The sequence below is a fragment of the Antechinus flavipes genome, chromosome 5 (genome assembly GCF_016432865.1).
Source record: "Antechinus flavipes isolate AdamAnt ecotype Samford, QLD, Australia chromosome 5, AdamAnt_v2, whole genome shotgun sequence".
In the NCBI taxonomy this organism is placed as follows: domain Eukaryota; kingdom Metazoa; phylum Chordata; class Mammalia; order Dasyuromorphia; family Dasyuridae; genus Antechinus; species Antechinus flavipes.
Window position 1 is genome coordinate 205,484,112 of NC_067402.1, and position 20,073 is coordinate 205,504,184.

At 35.9% G+C, this 20,073-nt stretch overlaps 1 protein-coding gene across 1 annotated transcript in view; it reads left to right on the plus strand.

The window, feature by feature from the left end:
* CPM (carboxypeptidase M) overlaps positions 1 to 20,073 on the plus strand; it is a 72,644-nt gene that overhangs the window by 43,133 nt on the left and 9,438 nt on the right. Inside the window, exons 4-7 of the mRNA XM_052001037.1 lie at positions 762 to 934; positions 9,226 to 9,410; positions 10,719 to 10,889; positions 12,264 to 12,416. Of these exons, the coding sequence (XP_051856997.1) occupies positions 762 to 934; positions 9,226 to 9,410; positions 10,719 to 10,889; positions 12,264 to 12,416 (682 nt within the window). The remainder of the gene's footprint in view (positions 1 to 761; positions 935 to 9,225; positions 9,411 to 10,718; positions 10,890 to 12,263; positions 12,417 to 20,073) is intronic.

The window sequence follows — 20,073 nt, forward strand, 5'->3', positions numbered from 1 at the left end:
TCATTAATTGTTAAGCAGTCAGAGTTGATTGTCTCCCTCAGGAACAACCGCTCTTCCAATGGTATGAAAGCATTGAGTAGATTCCATAAAAAGTCTTTGGCATTTGAAAGGGCCATTGACCCTTTTTATTAATTATCTATCAGCACAATTAATAAAATGACTAATTATCCAGAAACTATGTCTCTAGAACTTTTATATGTCATAGAACTTTGACAGGATCCTCAATATGTTCTTGACACTGACTTCCTTGCTCATATAAAACATTCCATCTTCCATCTCCAGGCATTTTCTCCATATCTGAAATGCTTCCTCATCTTTGACTCTTGGCTTCCTGGGCTTCCTTCCCAGTTTAAATCTCACCTACTATAAGAAGCCTTTCCTAGTCTTTCTTCATTCTAGTGCCTTTCTTCTCTTGTTTATACCCTATTTATCTTGTATATTGCTTGTTTATCCATAGTAGTGTGCATGTTTTCTCCTCTCTTAAAAAAGTATGTGTGTGTGTGTGTGTGTGTGTGTATGAGCTCCTCAAAGGCAGGGAATATCTTTTGCCTTCTTTTTGTATTTCCAGCACTTAGCATAGTGCCTAGAACATAGTAAGCACTTAATAAATACTTATGAGTAGCACAGTTGCAAATTCTTGGCAGTAATTGGTCCATTTGGTCTTGTGTTTTATGAAGGAGAAAATCCATGCCCCTGGGTGATACTTAATCTCTTGGAAATTGGGGGATGGTTTCATTCAACTCAACTTTTCTTCTTTGTAGACTGTAGGACGGGAGTTACTCCTCCATCTGATAGACCACTTGACTAAGAATGATGGAAAGGACCCTGAAATCACCCGCCTGATTAATAACACTCGGATACACATCATGCCTACTATGAATCCAGATGGATTTGAATCTGTTGAAGAACCTGATTGTTTTTACTCAGATGGCAGGTAAAAGTGAGCTGGGTTCTCTGTGTATATCAGAAACTCTTTCCCTGGGTCTATACACCTGTTGGAGGAGGGAGAGGAAATTTGGAAGAGGGGGCGAAATCTTCTTTTCATTCAACCTCCACTAAAATTTCACATTTCTTTCTTTTTTGAATTTTTCCTAAAATCATTATTCTAAGAAGTCCACAGGTTTCCTAAGATTGCCAAAAGAATAAATGATGAAGTTAAAAAAAAAACCCACAACAACTTGCTTTCTCCCACCTAGGGGTGTGTGTGTGTGTGTGTGTGTGTGTGTGTGTGTGTGTGTGTGTGTGAGAAAGAGACAGAAAGAGAGAAATAGCGCTTGTATAAATGTGCCTGTATGTAGAGTAGAGGGAGAGACACAGAGAGATTAATTGGGGTTCTTTCACTGACTTCTTGAGTACATGTTCTAGGGATTTATTGGAAACAATAATTTGGTTTTTGGCTAAAAAACCAAAAACGTACCCTTTAAGGAGAGAAATCATTTAAGGAGTTGGTCAAATTGTTTTTATTTACTTCAATCAAGATATATACTCCTATTTGCTTAAGCCATTCAGTTGACTTCAATGTGAAGGGAAAATATCATACTAAGAATTTCATATCATCAAATAGAAATCTCCTAAATTTCCTGAACTCTCTAATAGGGAATATCCTCAGATCACCATTACATTCAGGATGCCCAAAACATTATTAGTACCATCATGATGACAGAAATCACAGCAGTGGACCATAGATCCTTATGTAGATTTCCTGGCTCTGATTAGCTTTTGCCTGGACTCAAACCATACTACACCCCTGGGCCATTCTGTCATGATCAAGAATGACAATTATCTCACTTTCACTTTTAAGAGAAATTTGACCAGTTAGCATTTTTATTTATTTTTTATCCTAAATTTGAATGTGTCAACTGGTCTCAACCGACTTCTTAAGGAGATGTCCACAGCCAAACAGAGCAGGCTAGATCTAGACAGGAGAGTCAGGAATCAAACAGAAGTTTAATTTTAAAGTAAGGGAAATCACTTGCAAGCAAGAAGGGACCTATGTGCTGGGGTTCCACCCCTAGTGGAAATACACGCTTTAGTGTAGCTGAACCTTGATTTATATATTTGTGACTAGACAGAATCAAATAATGTAATGTAGCAACAGTAGTTGAGGTTATCTAGTAACAAAAAAAATTTGTTTGTAGCAAGACTTCATGTCTGGACCTGTTGGTGCTTCCTCAAGCTCAGGAACCATCAGTTAGCTCAGGGCACAGTTTGCTTGCTGGGTCTTACTCTAGAAAACAGGGTATTTCCTCATATCTTGACATTTCCCCCTTTTGGCCAAAGGGAGGGAGTCTGAAAGTACTCTTCCAGCCAATAAAGAATAGAAAGGTGTGAACCAAGATTCTATAAGAAACCAGAACAAGATATTGAGTGGAATAGGTCTTGTCTAGTCGTTGTTCACTTGCAAGCAAAAAAGTGGGGGGACAGCAAGAATGTAGAGGAAGAAAACTTGAATTAGGCTTTGGTGGTTGGGCATATAACACAATGAAAGAGTAAAAATCTAGAACAGTGTACACGACCCTCGTCCTGAATCTTGGGACAACTGTCTCATCTGGATGTCAAACTCTGAGGTCCCTGGAAAGTTCTTCTATCCTCTCAGGAGCAGGAGCTTTCTTCAGATAATCTAGGAGCACACACCCACAAGTTTGACAGCTGTGGGAGTAGTCAGAAGGATCTGGTAAAGATCCTCAGACAATTATGAGAAAACTCTTTATATCAGTCTTTGGATCTGAGTTTCTCATCAGCATAACTTGGGTCCTTGGTTAAAGATCTCTAAAAAGCCTATGGAAATGGTCCATTTTCCTAGCCATGCAATACTAGATTCAAATAGTGCAATAAAGTTTTACCACAATTCTCATAACTGAATAATTATATTGTATCTTGTACAAATCAAACTCCTTAAAGGGATCACAATGGACTGTTTTTGAGAAAGGAGATTTATATATCCAATCAAAAAAAAATTAAACATAAACCAAACAAAACAATACAATAATTATCACCAATGTTAATTAACATCAAGTTTCCTTGTATCCTAGTAACCCATTCTCAATATCTATTTAATCAGCACATTTTGAGTCCCAGGTGTCTCATATAGTATCTGGTCCTTGGATATCTTTTCTTGGACAATAGATTTTATTCTCTAAAGGGGTCTCTGTCTCTCTGGTTTCAAAACTAGAAATTTCTAGATAATTCTGACTTAATATAATTTAGTAAATTTGGTTCTTCAATCTTGAAAGTTCAGAGAATTTCAGTTTATATGTTCTGTTTGCTATTTCTGTCCTTACCTAAATTCTGTACCTGATCTTTTAAAAATTCATGAGGGCCCAACTGTAAAATGAACTCTTCTGCCTTTTAAAATTACCAGAATTTATACTTTAAAAATGGAAAAGTAATTTTACTTTTTTTTACCATTATTCACACAATTTATGTGTAAAACCTTAATTCAGTTTTGAGAACTTGTTACTAAAACATAAATTTGGAAGCCAACTATATAATCCTGTTGCTTTCTCAAAATTTGTTGGTCCATTTATTTAGAAAACATTTTTATATCTTTGTTTTATTATAGCGCCTAATAATTCCCACCTTTGAAGAATGTCATCTTTATACTACAATTTGACCACAAATACAGGTTAAAATTTTAAGATGCACATATTGAATTCCTATTATAGTAACTTATAGATCTTCCAATAGCAATTTATTATTTAATAGATTTGATATTGCTCTTACAAAACTTCATTTTTATAGATAATTGCTATAAAAGGAAAAAGAGGAACATAGTTAAAACAATGTCTTATACATTAATAAGGAGGAAAACTCCCTTAGCTCTGTTTGATTCCAGGTATGAGTCATATCTAACAGCCAATCATGTAGTCACATATGTTAAAAGAAGGTTCAGAATTAATCAGGTGAGAATTTTCCTTTTCAGAAAGGAAGTAACAAAATGGGGAAATATAATCAGGATGGTTTTTTCTTGGACCATGCCAAAGTTGTCCTCAAAACTTTTCCTAGTTGCAGACATTCACTTTTTATAGTTTTCCAGCACTGTGACCCACTTTTAAGAGGAACTTGACCAATTAGCATTTTTAAAATTTCTGAACTTGAAGGCCAAAAAAAGAACATAGAAATAGAGTAGAATAGAAAGAGTATAAACTATGACTATCTAAAATATATATATAGCTTATCTCCAAAAGTGAAATGATTGTGTAACTTTCAAAGTTATGCTGCTTATCTGTTTCTTTTTAAACTCTCTTCTTTTTTGTGACTCTCTTCTTTTTTATTGTTGTTATAACAATATTTCATTAGCTACCTATTCCCCCTAAATTTCCCACCTCCCATAATGAAAATATAGTCCTTAGAACAAATAAACATAGCCAAATAAATCATCCACACATTTGCCAGGTACAAAAAAAAAATTCTCATTCTGCAGGTGGTATGGTCTATTACCTTTTTTATCTGGAAAAAGGGTACCATGCTTTGTTATTGATCTTCTGGAGCAGTGGTTGGTTGACTTATTTAGTTTTTTGCTAATATAATTAGTGGTCAGGATATTTGTGTCCATAAGACAATTGGATGGCACACTTCAGGGTTATGGATTAATGTTCCAAGATTTAGATTATATTAGCTGCACATGAGTGTGCACACTTAAATGCTTGGGATATACATATTCCATTCATTACAAATCAGAATAGAGTCACTTATATCAAGAGTTCTCCCATGTCACCCCAATACAACCAAATCCCTGGCATGTGTAGGGCATTATCAATAAGCCTGACGCTTGTGGGCAGAGCACTTGTTTGTTGAACATCAGCATAACTCTGAAAAAGAGAGTGGTGAGTGGGGGAAGCATTAGATTTGGCATTAGGAATTTGATTTTAAAGATTTAAAGACAATGCTAGTTCCTGAACAGCCACAAGCAAATCAGTTTTTCTGGTCCTACTCTGTTAGAGAGGACATGGATAGGGCAGCTAGATGATACAAGAGATAGAGTGCCAGATCTGGAATCAGGAGGACCTGAGAGCAAATCCAGTCTCAGATATTTAACATTTATTAGCTGTGTGACTCTGGGCAGGTCACCTAACCCCAACTGCTTTGCAAAATAAATAAATAACACACACATACACATTTATATCTGAGGTTTCTTTCAGATCTAATGTAAATGATCCATGAATGTAAATTGTTGAGTGTTAGTACATCCTGCATTGGCTTTGCTGTAGGGGAGATGTGTTTTCTGCCTAGCATTGCTTTATTTAACCAATGACTCAAAAAAAATGGAAATGAGAATTCATAGGATGCTGGATGTTCTAAAGGTGGAAGGCATGGCAGAAGCTACTTAGTCCAATATCTTCATTTTATAGGTGAGGAAACAAAATCCTAAAGAATGTGCCCAAATGGTATATCCAGGATTTGATGGGTCCCATAACTCCTAAGTTCAGTATTTTTTCCCCACACACAAGTACTTATCACAAAGGCAGGGTAAGAGGCAAGCAAGAAAAAAGGGACAAAGATAAGGACAGACTGTGAAAAATTGGGAACTGAGAGTTTGCTGTGGAGGGAAAAATAAAGATCATTAAAGAGAGAAGTAGAGATTGAGGTATTAATGTGAAAATCAAACTTTTTTTGCTGATGAATTAATATTTTTCTAATTCATACTGGGAGCAAAAAACAGGGACACAAATTCAGAATTATCTTTTTGCTGACTATGTCATTACAGGTTTTTCATACATGGATGCTTTCAACCCAATATTCAAGACTCAAAACTACAAAACTTTTTCATTGGCTATCTTCCATATGTATAATATTCTCCCTCCTCATTCTCCGTTTCCTGACTTTCTTAGTTTAAGTCCCAGTTAAAAACCCATCTTCAACTAAAATCTCCCCCTTATTGCTGCTACTGCCTTCCTTCTAATGAAAATATCTTTATCCTATGTATATTTGGTTTGTTCAACATGAAAACAAGTAGGGAAAAGAAAAAGTGGGAGTGCAAAAGGGAAATTATGGTTGGGAAAGGAATAATCATAAATTAAAAAAAAAAAACAAACAAACTTTACTTTGAAGGCAATGGCTGCAAGAGAAACCTAAGATCTGGGCTTAGTTTAAAAAAAAAAAAAAAGGACAAATTCAGCTAGGGTTAGAAATAGACCACTTAGGTTATAGATTTCTAGTTTAGATCAGTACATTTCTCTTTCTGGCTACAACAAAATAAAAAATATAATCAATAAAGGACATTTTAGGAAAGAATTGACTTAATGGAAACTAAATAGTTTAATCCTTAAGGAGTTGTGGATCAAAGGCTAAATCATAGAAACAGTAGATAATTTCAATAAAGAGAAGGAAAACAATGAGACAGCATATCAGCACTTTTGGAATGCAGCCAAAGCAGTTGTTAAAGGAAAAATCTATCTCTTTAAACCCTTTCATCAACAAAAAAGAGAATAGATCAGTGTATTCAACGTGCAAGTAAAGAACCAGAAAATCAACACATTTACAAAAAACAAACATAATAGACATTCTGAAATCAGAAATGTTAAAATCAAAAAGACTTACTTGATAAGTATAACCAGGTGCCCTTTTAATAACAATAAAACTAAAACAGATATCTATTAGTTAATCTGATTAAATAAGGACACAAGGAAAATAAAATTAATAATATCAGAAATGAAAAAGGAAAACACAATAAATGAAGAAATAAAGAAAATTATTAGGAATACTGTGCTGAATTACATGTGAATGTAAAAACAACAAAATAGATGAATATTTTAAAATATAAATTATCCACATTGCCAGAACAAGAAATCAAAATTTTAAATCATTTTAGAAAAAGGAAATTGAGTAAATCATAAATCAACTCCCAAAGGAAAAAAAATCCAGATCAGGTCATTTTACAAGTGAATTCTTTCAAGCATTCAAAGAATAATTCTTTCCTGTAATCGGGAAAATTTGAATTTTGTAAATTTTGGTTCCAAGAATTGGGAAAGATGGCATCATTACTTGATACTGATGTTGTCTGATACCAAAAATGGGCAAAAAAAAAAAAGCAGAAAAAAACCCTGAAAATTAATATCTCTAATAAAAATTGATGGAAATATTGAATTAAATATTTGCAGACTATAATAACATTAAAAATCATACACTGTAACTGCATTGGATTAGTACTAGGAATTGAGATTTGGTTCAATATTAGGATAATTATGAACATAAGATCATATTATATACCTTTTCTTAATGTGGTAAACAGTGTCTGGGGCAACTAGATATCACCCAAAAGAGTGCCAGGCCTTGAATCCAGATTCATCTTTCTAAATTCAAATCTGACTTCATAGACACTTACTATGTGACCCATAAGCAACTGTTTGCCTCAGTTTCCTCATCTGTAAAATGAGTTCTGGAAGGAAATGGCAAACCACTTTAGTATCTTTGCTAAGGAAATGTTAAATGGGATCATGGAGAATTGGTTGTGACTGAAATGACTCAATAATAACAAAAAACTCCAACAATGCCCAAACTAAGAACTATGATGATCTGACATCTTTGTTCTAGGAGCACTGAGAAATTCAGTAGTTTGTGCAGTGTCACAAATCCGTTGGTTGCTCTCTGCCTTACTATTTAGATTATTTTAAAAATAATGTTAGCATCCATTTTAAAAATTTTAAGTACTCAATTCTTTTTCCAGCCCTTCTCTCACTCATTAAGAAGGCAAGGAATGTGATTTCAATTTAGTAAGACAAAACATAATAAATTAAGATTATATAAGATTGTTTGAATGCTATTGACAGCTGAGATAACCTTTCTTGATGGGACAAACTCTTATCTTTGATCTCAAATACGGCAGAAAATGATGAGTTGATTCATGCTTACCTAAACATGTTTATCTTGAGTCATAAAGAAGACACAGAGCCAAGGTCAAGTTGAAGAGGGATTCCATATTGATGGCATAGACCTTTCAATGAATCTATTTGTGGGTAACTTTCTGCAGTTTCTGTCAAGCCCTGGAATACTGCAGAGCCCACTGGATAATGTTGGTAACCACTCAGAAGAGTTTGGCCATACAGGAAATGTCAGATGGATGAAGAATACCTCTTAGCCAATTTATGACATGTAGTTACATGAACAGCTTATAGAACTTGATCATTAGTATATCTCTCAGTGCAAGTGAACAAGAGGAGGAAAATAAGTTTGGTTGCCTTTGGGAAATGGCAAAGCTCCTTTAATGACTTCCTAGCTTCTCCCAGAAACAGACTTTTCTTTTTATTACCATAATGACTTCAGTGTCATTGTATGACTGTTTGTCATTGATAGTCTCTAAAAAAATTAAAATGGTTTTCACATAAAAGGCAATAGACAGGTCTATGATAGATATGAACATAATGTGACAGCAAATATTGAACTATGAAGAATTAGATTCAAAGATGCCCTCAAAGAAATGTTAGAATGGAAGAAATGGGCTGATCACATGATAAGGGTGAGGGATCATCAATAGACAATTGTGGTCCCTTTCTATTGTTCATGATTTTTTCAAAAGAAATCTAGAAAGGAAATAAAGCATTAGGAATAGGAGGGATGAGGAGAGAAACGGGGGGGACCAAGAAGGACCTCTTATAAAAAGGGAGATTTGAATTGAGACTTGAAGGAAGTCAGGAAAACCAAGAGAGAGATGAGGAGAGAGAGGATCCCAAATGTGGGACACAGCCAGTGATTTAGGAGATGGAAGTCTCCTATGGGAATGTATGGAAAATGGCAAAGTGAATGTCACTGGATCCTAGAAAATGTGAGAGAGGGTAAAATGTAAGACCTGAAAGGTAGAAAAGGACTTAGTGAAGGGTCGTAAAAGCCAATATGAAGGTTTATATAAAACCTGGCAAGAATGGGGAGCTTTTGCAGTTTACTGAGTAAAGGAAGAGCAGGGTGGAGTGATGATAAAATTGTGCTTTAGGAAAGTCACTGACACCTAAATGAAGAGTGGTTTAGAATGAGGGGGAGACTTGAAGTTGGGACATCAACCAGATGATTATTGTGTATCAGTGTCAAGTCATTGGTCTCACACTCATCATTTCATCTAATCCTCTCTATGGGAAGTGAGACTCAATGCCCTTGACCCAGTTTATAGTCACTGTCACAGCTAGGACCTGCAATTCATAGGCTAGACCCCTTTACAATGTTACTCCATATATTATAACAATTTTTTTAAATATATAGAAATGTGTTCCAAAACTGTTGTATTTTCTTTTCAAGGTTCAATAAAAATAAATATGATCTGAACAGGAATTTCCCAGATGCATTTGAAAATAATACTGACCCAATACAGCCTGAAACTCAAGCAATAAAGAAATGGCTAAAATCTGAGACATTCGTCCTTTCGGCTAATTTACATGGTGGAGCCTTGGTGTCCAGTTACCCATTTGATAATGGTGTACCAGGTAAGAAAGTCCATTCTTCCCCTGTTCTTTTCTACAGAGTGTAACTAGGTATTCACGGAAGCTAGGGAAGGGGAAATTATCTCCACTCATTCTTCCAAAGTTGGAGGGGAAGAAAACCTCCTATTTCAGAATAAACTCCTAAAGAATGGATGTCAATTTATAGCCCATGAAAAGACAAAGTTGAAAGAAAAAAAGAAAAAGCAATATATTGCCTAAGATACAGATTAATGAAAACACTTGGGGATAGATTCAGCCAATTGACAGATGGATTGCTAAGCAGTACTCAGTAGTTTCATCTTGGCCCCTTGAATTTTCAGTAAACTCTTTTGAAGATATTTCTCCATAAAACTTCTTACATAACTTAGTTATATAGATCTTTTTTCAATTGACAGAAGATAGACTCACTGGGTGAGGGGCAGCAAAGTAGGGGAAGGGAAGGAACAGGACACTTCAGCCACCATAATACCTTCTCCCTTCTTCCAAATGGCAGGAGTTAAAAGAGGAAAGGGAAGATGGCTTCTCATCATTAGAATTTCCACCTGGCCCCATATATAGATGCTCTGCTTCTCTTTTGAGTGTTTCCAGAAAAACATTGGAAACCCTTTTGTAAGCTCCCATAACTCCCATGACCTAAACAAAGGATTTCTAAAACCCATCAGGGCTGGTTGCAGCTCCTTGAAGAAATGTTATTCAATGTTCCAATTGACTAGTTTGTGCAAGAAGAAATAAAGATCCAAGTTATAATGCCATAAAACTTAAAACAAACAGAAAATTTGAGTTTGAAGATATTTGTCCCTTGCTGTTTTAAAACAAACACACACACACACACACACACACACACACACACACACACACACACACACTCCTTTGAATGCAGAAAAACTCTCCTGACTTTGGATTGGACCCGGAATCCAAAGTTTTTGTCAAGCTCTGGCTTTGATTGGGTGGCAAAGTAGTTAAACCCCAACACAACTGTCCACTTGCTCAAAATTTTCTGACAACAAAGAGCCATTCCATTCCCTGGAGTGAGATATAGGCAGACGGTGTTCTCCATACATTAGGAATTTCATTTAGCTCTTGCCTTTTCTCTGCCTAGGAAATGCTCAGTGAATTTAGTCCTGCTCCTACTCTGATCATAGGTTTATCTTGTCTTGTGTTGCTCTGTCTGAAGATAGCACACCCATTAATGTCACTCTGCACATGGGATGATTGCATTGCCACCACAGGGATTTGTCAAGGCTATGTTGTAGCCTTCCTCAGCTTAAATTGGAATTTATTGCTATGTATGTGTCTATCTTGCATTTACAGAAACCGGGACAGAACAGGGCCATAGCTTAACTCCAGATAATGATGTATTTGAATATCTTGCATATACCTACTCTTCAAGGAATCCTGATATGAAAGCAGGAAACTACTGCAAACATAGTTGGAATTTCCGCAATGGTATCACAAATGGGTATGCATGGTACCCACTCGAAGGTTAGTTTATCTCTGTTCTTTTCTTATCTCTTTAATCCAAAGATGATGTATGTATTCTTTTCTCCAAGCCGCTGTGCAGAGACACATTCTTCTCCTCTCCCCCCACACCTTTCAGACTAATGAAAATCCCCTGCTAACAGAGTATAGATAGTTTTGTGCTTGACCTAGAAAATGTTTCCTCTCATCAGGGACCCAGGCAGGAATGTGAAAATGGAACATCTTTTGGGCACAGTATCTCAGGACTTTATGGAAAAAAGTCCCTTCCTCTAGAAATCTGATTGTGCAAATAACAGCCTGGATATTAATTCTTTCAAATTCGAGGTGCTGATGGTCCAAAATATAGCCTTGCTAGCCATTTTTTCATAGCTTCCTCCCCATTCATTTGGTCAGCTATGGAAAGATGGAGAACAGACACAGCAGTTGATACTTTTTATAGCAGTATGGCTCTGGGCCAGCTACATGAAAGAATATAAAACAAGCAGACATATGATTGATAACCCAGCCAGATCAATACATGTCTTGAGCATATCTTTCTATGAGTTTCACCTCCTTTGCTCCCTCTATTTCCAGGATTCTGTCACCTCCCTCCCCACTATTGATATAAACTTTTCTCCTTACACCTAGAAGAAAAATCTTCTCTGGCCCAAAGGCAAGCTTACGGTCTGTCTCTTGTATATAAGAACAAACCCATATTGCGTGGGATTGGTTGGAAACAGACACACAACAGTTATTCTGGGATTCATTCCCATGTGTGTCTCTTGATGGGCTGTATCTTTCACACTGATGAATGGGGAGTTTGGCAGGAAGTGTGTTGTGTTCAAATGTTTGAAAGGCTAACATGTGGTAAGGAGGAATTACATTTGTCCTGTCTAGCCACAAAAGGAGTACTAAGGAAGCAGATTTTAGTTCAATAAAGGTTTCCTATCCAGCAGGACTGTGTGTAAATCAGAGCAGGAACCCTTCTCATACAAACCTTGTCAGGAAGATTGCTAGATGGCATTCATTCTTCAGGTAGAGTTTAGATTAGTCCAAGGGAGGCTCTTAATCCTTTTGTTATAAAGTTGACAGTCTGTTTTTAAATACATAAAATACATTAGATTACAAAGGAAAACAATTATATTGAAATGAGGTTTTCATTTTGTTCCCCATCCAGAATTCACTTTGGAGACAATCTAGTGAACCTCCCTCCCATTTTAGAGAGAGGAATCCGAAGCCCAGAGAGTTCAAGGGACTTGCTAGGAATTCAACACAAAACCCAGAATTCAACCCATGTCCTCTGCCATCAATATAGCAGGAAAAGACTGCCTTTTCTTTTCCTTTAACACAGGCCTCTGCATCTGCCTAATTCACCCATTTCTGTCTATTTTTGTTTAGGTGGGATGCAAGATTACAACTACATCTGGGCCCAGTGTTTTGAAATTACATTGGAAGTATCATGCTGTAAATATCCACCTGAAGAAACTCTCCAAGACTTCTGGAATAATAACCAATACTCACTAATAGACTACATAAAGCAGGTTCATCTAGGTCTGTAAGATTTTCTTTTATTATTATTATTATTATTATTATTATAGCTTTTTATTGACAAAACATATGCATGGGTAATTTTTCAATATTGACCCTTGCAAACACTTCTTTTCCAGCTTTTCCCCTCCTTCTCCCTACCCCCTCCCCTAAATGACAGGCAGTCTCATACATGTTAAACATGTTAAAGTATATGTTAAATACATATGTATATGTGTGTATATATGTATATATGTGCATATTTATACAGTTATCTTGTTGCACAAGAAAAAGCAGGATTTAGAAAGAAGGTAAAAATAACCTGAGAAGAAAAACAAAAATGCAAGGAAAGAACAACAGAGAGAATGCAATGCTATGTTGTGATCCACACTCGTTTCCTAGTGTTCTTTCACTGGGTGTAGCTGGTTCTGTTCATCACTGATCACTTGGAATTGATTTGGATCCTCTCATTGCCAAAGATATCCACTTCCATCAGAATTGATCCTCATATAGTATTGTTGTTGAAGTGTATAATGATCTCCTGGTTCTGTTCATTTCACTTAGCATCAGTTCAACTTCTCTAAGCCTCTCTGTATTCATCCTGCTGGTCATTTCTTACGGTCTGTAAGATTTTCAAATGAATTGCTTACTAACACCAAGTATAATTTCTAGCAAAACCTATAAGGTTTTGTGAATTTGTGTTTGTGATTGTGATTGTGAACTTATCAAATGGTGATATCATAATTTTTTCCTAATAGACATTAACTAGAAGTGAAGATTTTTATGTTCGGAAGGGGTCCTATCATATTTGGGAAGTACTATGTCAGCCAGTTGGGGTAAAAGAAAAGACAAAAAATTATTGATTTCCAGCGGGCTCCAAGTTCAAATATCAAGCCATTTGGAAACTGGTCCCAAGACTAGAACACCTAAGTTAGGTGTTAAGTGTTAATAAAAGAGATGACTTTCATTCAACAAATATTTATTAAAAGTCTCTGGTGTGTAAGACTCTAGTAGACATTGGAATAACAAAGATAAAAAGGTGATACTGTCCCTGTCTTCCTGAACTTCCATCCAACTATAAGTTAATGGCAACCCATTATTATCCATTACAGAAAAAAAAATAGTAAGAGTTCACTTACATACATAATATTTTATAATTATAATTATATACTAGTATATATAGTCTCTTATTTGACCTTTATAACTATCCATATGTCACTTTAATTTCCCTAATACAAATCTTCTTTGCCCCATTTCATAGTTGGGAAAGCTGATGCTAAGAGATCAAATCCCTTGCTTAAGGTTATATAGCTGGTGAGTGATAAAACCATGTCTTTGAGAACCAAAACAATCCAAGGGGGTAACCAGACACCTCCCTGGTGACATTTTGTCCATATTTTTTTCCAAGGTAGGAAGGGACCAGCAGTGGTTCCAGCACCCCTATTCCCCTGAAAATCCTGCCAAATGCATCCAAGCTGGTATCATGGGGCTTTACCCAGCCTGCTTCCGGAAAGTCCTTTGCCAGTATTTCCCACAGCTGCTGGTCAAATACAATGAACAAAAGAGCAATATATTAACTGGGATCATCTACAGTTCAGAGTTCCAGCTGTCACTCAGTCATTACTTGTATGGGATTTGTAAAGCTCTTTAGTTTTGTCAAATGTTGATGTCATCTGCTTCTATTTAAAATGTCCTCCCAGAAGAAAGATCAGAAATTGGCAAATGTTTTTCTGTTGTAGTGTCAAGGGGAGGGTTGTTTTTGATTTTGTTTTTGCCAAGCTCTTGCCTTAGCCTCAATAACACCCATTCTTTTTGTGTCATCCATTTTTTGGAGAAGGGATCACTTCTATCTTATTTATTGTATTGTTTTTTCAATAAATGTCATATATATAAATACATATACATATATGAAAATATTTATGAAATATAATATGTATTATATAAGTTCTATGGTTTTTCTCCATCATCTGAAACCTTTTTCCTTTACTAATTTCTGAGCTCTGGTCCCTAGTGCGGAGCCTCCAGACTTTAATTCCCGGGGTCTGTTTGACTCCCTGGATTTGGACATGTATATATGCTCAAATTCCTAATTACCTGGCCTCTTCTTCTGTCATTGCAATCTTAATTGTATGCCTACTTTGGGTATCCATTCCCCTTCCTCTTTTACTATTGTCTTCCACATGAATTATGTCACACAAGTGTACTGTCTAGTATATGTTCAGAAGCGGGGGAAGGACATACAGTAAATAATATAATAATAAGAAATAAAATAAGAAATGTATATAAAAGAAAAAAATTACCTAATTCCTAGGCTAATTGACCTCTAGACTTGCTTTCTAAACTGAGTCATAAAATACAAGTACATTTAGTAGGATATAAGTATCACTTATAAAGGGTTTCACTATGAAACATATATAATCTTTTTTCCCTCAATCAACCAATCTATCTTGACTCTAAAATTCACTCATCTTTCATATCCAAAGTCACTTCATCCTGAAATTTCTTTTCTCTTCATCCTATGGATTTCCTCATTAAAACTTTTCTCCCTATTTTTTTTTCCCTTCATGCCCTGTAAACCCTTGTTACAAACAAAAATAGGTCAGCAAAACAAATTTACCATGTTAGCCATGTCCAAAAAATGTATGTTTTCATTTTGCATCCTCTTTGTAAGGAAGTGGGTTATGGAAAAGGGAAATGATCTCTCTAGGCCTATACCTCAAATAAATCCTTTGTCTTTTCTCTAATTCATAGGTTTACTCTTAGCCAAGCAGTAGTAGATAGAGGAGCCAAAAGATGAGTTTCAATCCCAGCTCTTTTACTTATTTCCATTTGAGTTTTTAGACAGATCACTTTATTTCACTGGGCCTCAGTTTGCTTACCTGTAAAACTGGAATATTCATCTCTCACATATAACAGATTGTTATAATTATAAAATGATATAATATTTGCAAAGTGCTTTCTCCAACTTTAAATTCTAGCTATTATTAGTCAATGACATGGCTCCAGCCTCCTGTGCTTTTTCCGTGATGTTTGAGTTTTCTCCTATAGCTAAATTTCTTTTACTTTGTTCTCATTCACGTGGCACATCCATATTGGAGCCCTTCAGGGATTACGAGTAAAGAAAGCTAGGCATTAGTATCATATTACACCAAATCTAGTCTCTGTCTTTATCTCTGTCTCTCTTTTCTTCCCTCCCTTCCTCTCCCCCTACCTCTCTCTCTCTCTCTCTCTCAATAACAAACATAAGCATTCAAATAAAAGGAGTTTTTTTGGGAGGACAAGGGAAGGAGGTTGCAAATTGAACATCAACCAACTGGTCATACTCATGGGTTATAGAAGGAAGATGTAGTTTATACACACAGAATGTGATTGGTACAAAATCCAACCTATGGAGTCATTTTTTGCTTGCAAGAGGGACTAGCCAACTATATACACTATGCTGATCATTCTAGGGTTTTAATGAATGAGAAAACACTGACATAGAAAAGAGATCCCTTGTAAAGATCCTTTGAATCAAGTAAATCAATAAATGAGAATCATGTCAAGTAGAAAGATATGATCACTACAGCATTGTCCCCTTTTATCTTTCAATAAGAACAAGGGAAGCATTTTTTTTTGCTCAGGTTTCATAATTTCCTTTTATATAGAAAGAAGCCTGCTTTTGGAAAAAAAAATGATAGTTTGTGTTTTATCCTTCAAGAATGCTGAAATGGAGTCTTTGCAGAATAACTATAATATTTTTATGATATCCTACAGTCGGGTTGGAGGAGAAGGGACATATTTCTCCCAAATTCTTGTTGGAGAAGGTTTCCAGTTGCTAGCTTATTGCTGAAAAAAAATTGACAAATGAATAAAATGACCGCATGGATTGGTGCAGCAATTCTGCCCTCTTGTGGTTTTAGACTAGCACTTCCCACTTGGCTCTTTTCAACAATGAGGTGATTGAGGCCAGTTCTAATAGACTTGTGATGGGGAGCCATCTGCATCTAGGACCATGGAGATCGAATGTGAATCACAACATAGTATTTTCACCTTTTTGGATGTTGTTTGCTTGCTTGTTTTTTTCTTTCTCACTTTTTTCTTTTTGATCTGATTTTTCTTATGCAGAACAATAAATGTGGAAATATGTTTAGAAGAAACCTATATTAGGTTGCTTGCTGCCTAGGGGAGGGGGATTGTGGGGAGAGAAGAAGAAAAATTTGGAACACAAAGTTTTTCAAGGGTGAATGTTGAAAACACTATTTGCATGTATTTTGAAAAATGGAAAGTTATTATTACAAAAAATTTAAGACTTCTTAGAAATGACTGAAGACTGCTAAATAGCTCCATAAATTATCTGAAATCCCTTTAGGCTTTAAATCCATGACCTTATCACATATAATCTTCTTCTAGGCCCAGAAATGATATTTCCTAATAGATGAAGGGATTTCCCACCCTAATTGAAGTTTAAGAGCCTGTAGGGAGCAAAGAATTTAAAAATGAGGGATTAGACTAGATATATTCTAAGACTCCTTTTAACTCTAAATCCTATGAGAACTTTCAAAGAAGGCAGAACCTGGCTCTAGTACCTGTTCTAACTCAACCCAAGCTCTGTGGGACATTAGCAAAACCACGCTCTCCTTTCTCAGTAATACAATGATCTAAAACAATTCCAAAAGACTCCTGATGAAAAATGCTATCCACATGCAGAGAAAGAACTGTGGAATCTGAATATAGAATGAAACATACTATTTTTTCTTTTTTTTTTCTTCTCTTGGTTTTCCCCTTTTGCTCTGATTCTTTCATATCATGACTAATGTGGAAATATGTTTAATATGATATTTATAATCTAAATCAGATTACTTTCTATCTTTGGGAGAAAGGAGGGAAAAATGGAAATCAAAATTTTATAAAAGTAAATGTTAAAAAAGGAAAAAGAAAGACCCTGAAATCAAAGCACCAGAAAAAAGTCCTGACATAGGGCCTAGAAGAAGATTATATGTGATAAGGTCATGGATTTAAAGCCTAAAGGGATTTCAGATAATTTATGGAGCTATTTAGCAGTCTTCAGTCATTTCTAAGAAGTCTTAAATTTTTTGTAATAATAACTTTCCATTTTTCAAAATACATGCAAAGATAGTTTTCAACATTCACCCTTGCAAAACTTTGTGTTCCAAATTTTTCTTCTTCTCTCCCCACAATCCCCCTCCCCTAGACAGCAAGCAACCTAATATAGGTTTCTTCTAAACATATTTCCACATTTATTGTTCTGCATAAGAAAAGTCAGATCAAAAAGAAAAAAAGTGAGAAAGAAAAAAACAAGCAAGCAAACAACATCCAAAAAGGTGAAAATACTATGTTGTGATTCACATTTGATCCCCATGGCCCTAGATGAAGATGGCTCTCCATCACAAGTCTATTAGAACTGGCCTCAATCACTTCATTGTCGAAAAGAGCCATGTCTATAACAGTTGATATCATATAATCTTGTTGCCATGTGTAATGATCTCCTGGTTCTGCTCATTTCACTTAACATCAGTTCATGTAAGAATCTCCAGGCCTTTCTGAAATCATCCTGTTGGTTATTTTTTACAGAACAATATTCCATAACATTCATATATCAATTTATTTAGTCATTCTCCAACTGATGGTATCCACTCAGTTTCCAGTTCCTTGCCACTACAAAGAGGGCTGCCACAAACATTTTTGCACATGTGGGTTTCTTTCCCCTCTTTTGTGATCTCTTTGGGATGCAGGCCTAGTAGAGACACTGCTGGACAAAGGGTATGTGCAGTTTAATAGCCCTTTGAGCATAGCTCCAAATTGCTCTCCAGAATGGTTGGATAAGGTCACAACCCCACCAACAATGTATTGGTGTCCCGATACCCTCCAACATTTATCATTATCTTTTCTTGTCATCTTAGCCAAATTGAGAAGTATGAAGTGAGGTATCTCATAATTATAAGAAATCTTAAATTGAAACCATACTGAGCCCTTAGATTTCCCATTAAAAACAAAAACAAACAAAATAAAACAAAAAAACTGACATTCAAGTTGTGGTCCAAAGCTATCCAGTAATCTAAAAAATTGGACTATAAAAACCTGGGAGAAAGCTTAGTTCACCAGTAAATACAGTCTTTAAAAAAAAGGACTTTTTTCATCCCTAACTGATTTGTTAGTAGAGAATTGGGCAAAATAAATAAATAAATAAATGGTTGCCTATTGCCAACATTGTATTAAAAACTGGGCCACATTGAGCCAAGTGCTTCTGATATGTGCCCATCTTGTCATTAGTTACTTGTCTGGAACAGGATAAGCAGGTGGTATATGCACACATAAATCTGAAGTTCTTGGATGTGAAAGAATGATGTCAGAGAGGAGGAACAAGTGTGGAGTCTCAAGTCAATAGCTAAAGCTCAATCTTTGGAGTCAGAGATGTGTGGGACAGGTGCTGGATCCCCTTTTCCAAATTAACGAATCAGAGACATCTTCAGGTACAAAGAGATGCTTATAATAATAAATAATAAATAAATAAATACTTATTTATTTAGTTCCTGCAGGGAGAGACCCAGATATACCAGAGAGATCCTCGCTTGTGGGGAGGGAGGGTTAAATAGCAAAAGACCCAAGTCTTTTCATTGGATAGACTAAAAGGAAGTAACCATCTTTGACCAATGGTCACCAATTTTGTCACTTCCTGTAGCTGATCTAGGGTCTTAACTTTTTAGAGACCTCTAGGCCCAGGGACCCTGTGACTTCCTGCAACCTGAGGCCCAAAGCCTGATCTTCTAGCTCTAGGAATAAGGATCATGGGACTTAGGCCTAAGGTCTGACTTACTCTATCTCATAGACTTTTGAGAAATCTCCACCGGGTCCCATTCAGAGACCCTTTCTTGCTCTATGACCTGGAAAAGTTATTTAGCCTCTCTTTCTCAGTTTCTTCATCTGTAAGACTGGATGATAAAAAAAAAATACTTTCAGTTATTGTGAGGATAAAATGAGATTTTATAACATAGTTTTGCAGACCTTAAAGTGCTATAAAAAATGCTAGTTATGATGCTGATGGTGATAGCACCTCCTTCCCCAACTTTCTTTACCTTTCATATTTTCATGTGCTTTTAATAAGAGGAAAAGGACCCATATGTGCAAATTCATTTATAGCAACTTTTTGTGATAGCAAAGAATTAGGAATTAAGGGGATGCCCATTAATTGGGGAATGGCTGAGCAATTTATGATCTGAATGTGATGAAATAGTATTCTGTTGTAAGAAAAGAAGGGAGATGGTTTCAGAAAAACCTGGAAAGACTTAGACGAACTGATGCTAAGTGATGTGAACAGAACCAGAACAGTTTACATAGTATCAACTCTTAAAGACTTAAGATTTCTGATCAGCAAAATAACAAACCACAATTCCAAAGAACTTATTAAGAAACATTCAATCTGATTATACATGTATACCTTGTATCGAATTCTTTGCCTTGTCGGTGGGGGGAGAATGGGGAGGAGAGGGAGGAAGAAAAAGGAAAGCTATGGGATGTAAAATGGTATTTTCCCAGTGTTTTTAGTCTGACAATAAGATTCAAGAGAGCAAGGTGGAAGTATGGCTATTGTGCCATCACTTTGGATAGGAAAGTGTTGTCATCTCATCAGCAACTACTACTCCAACTTTGTAACATATATAATGGTGCTCAGTCCACAGCT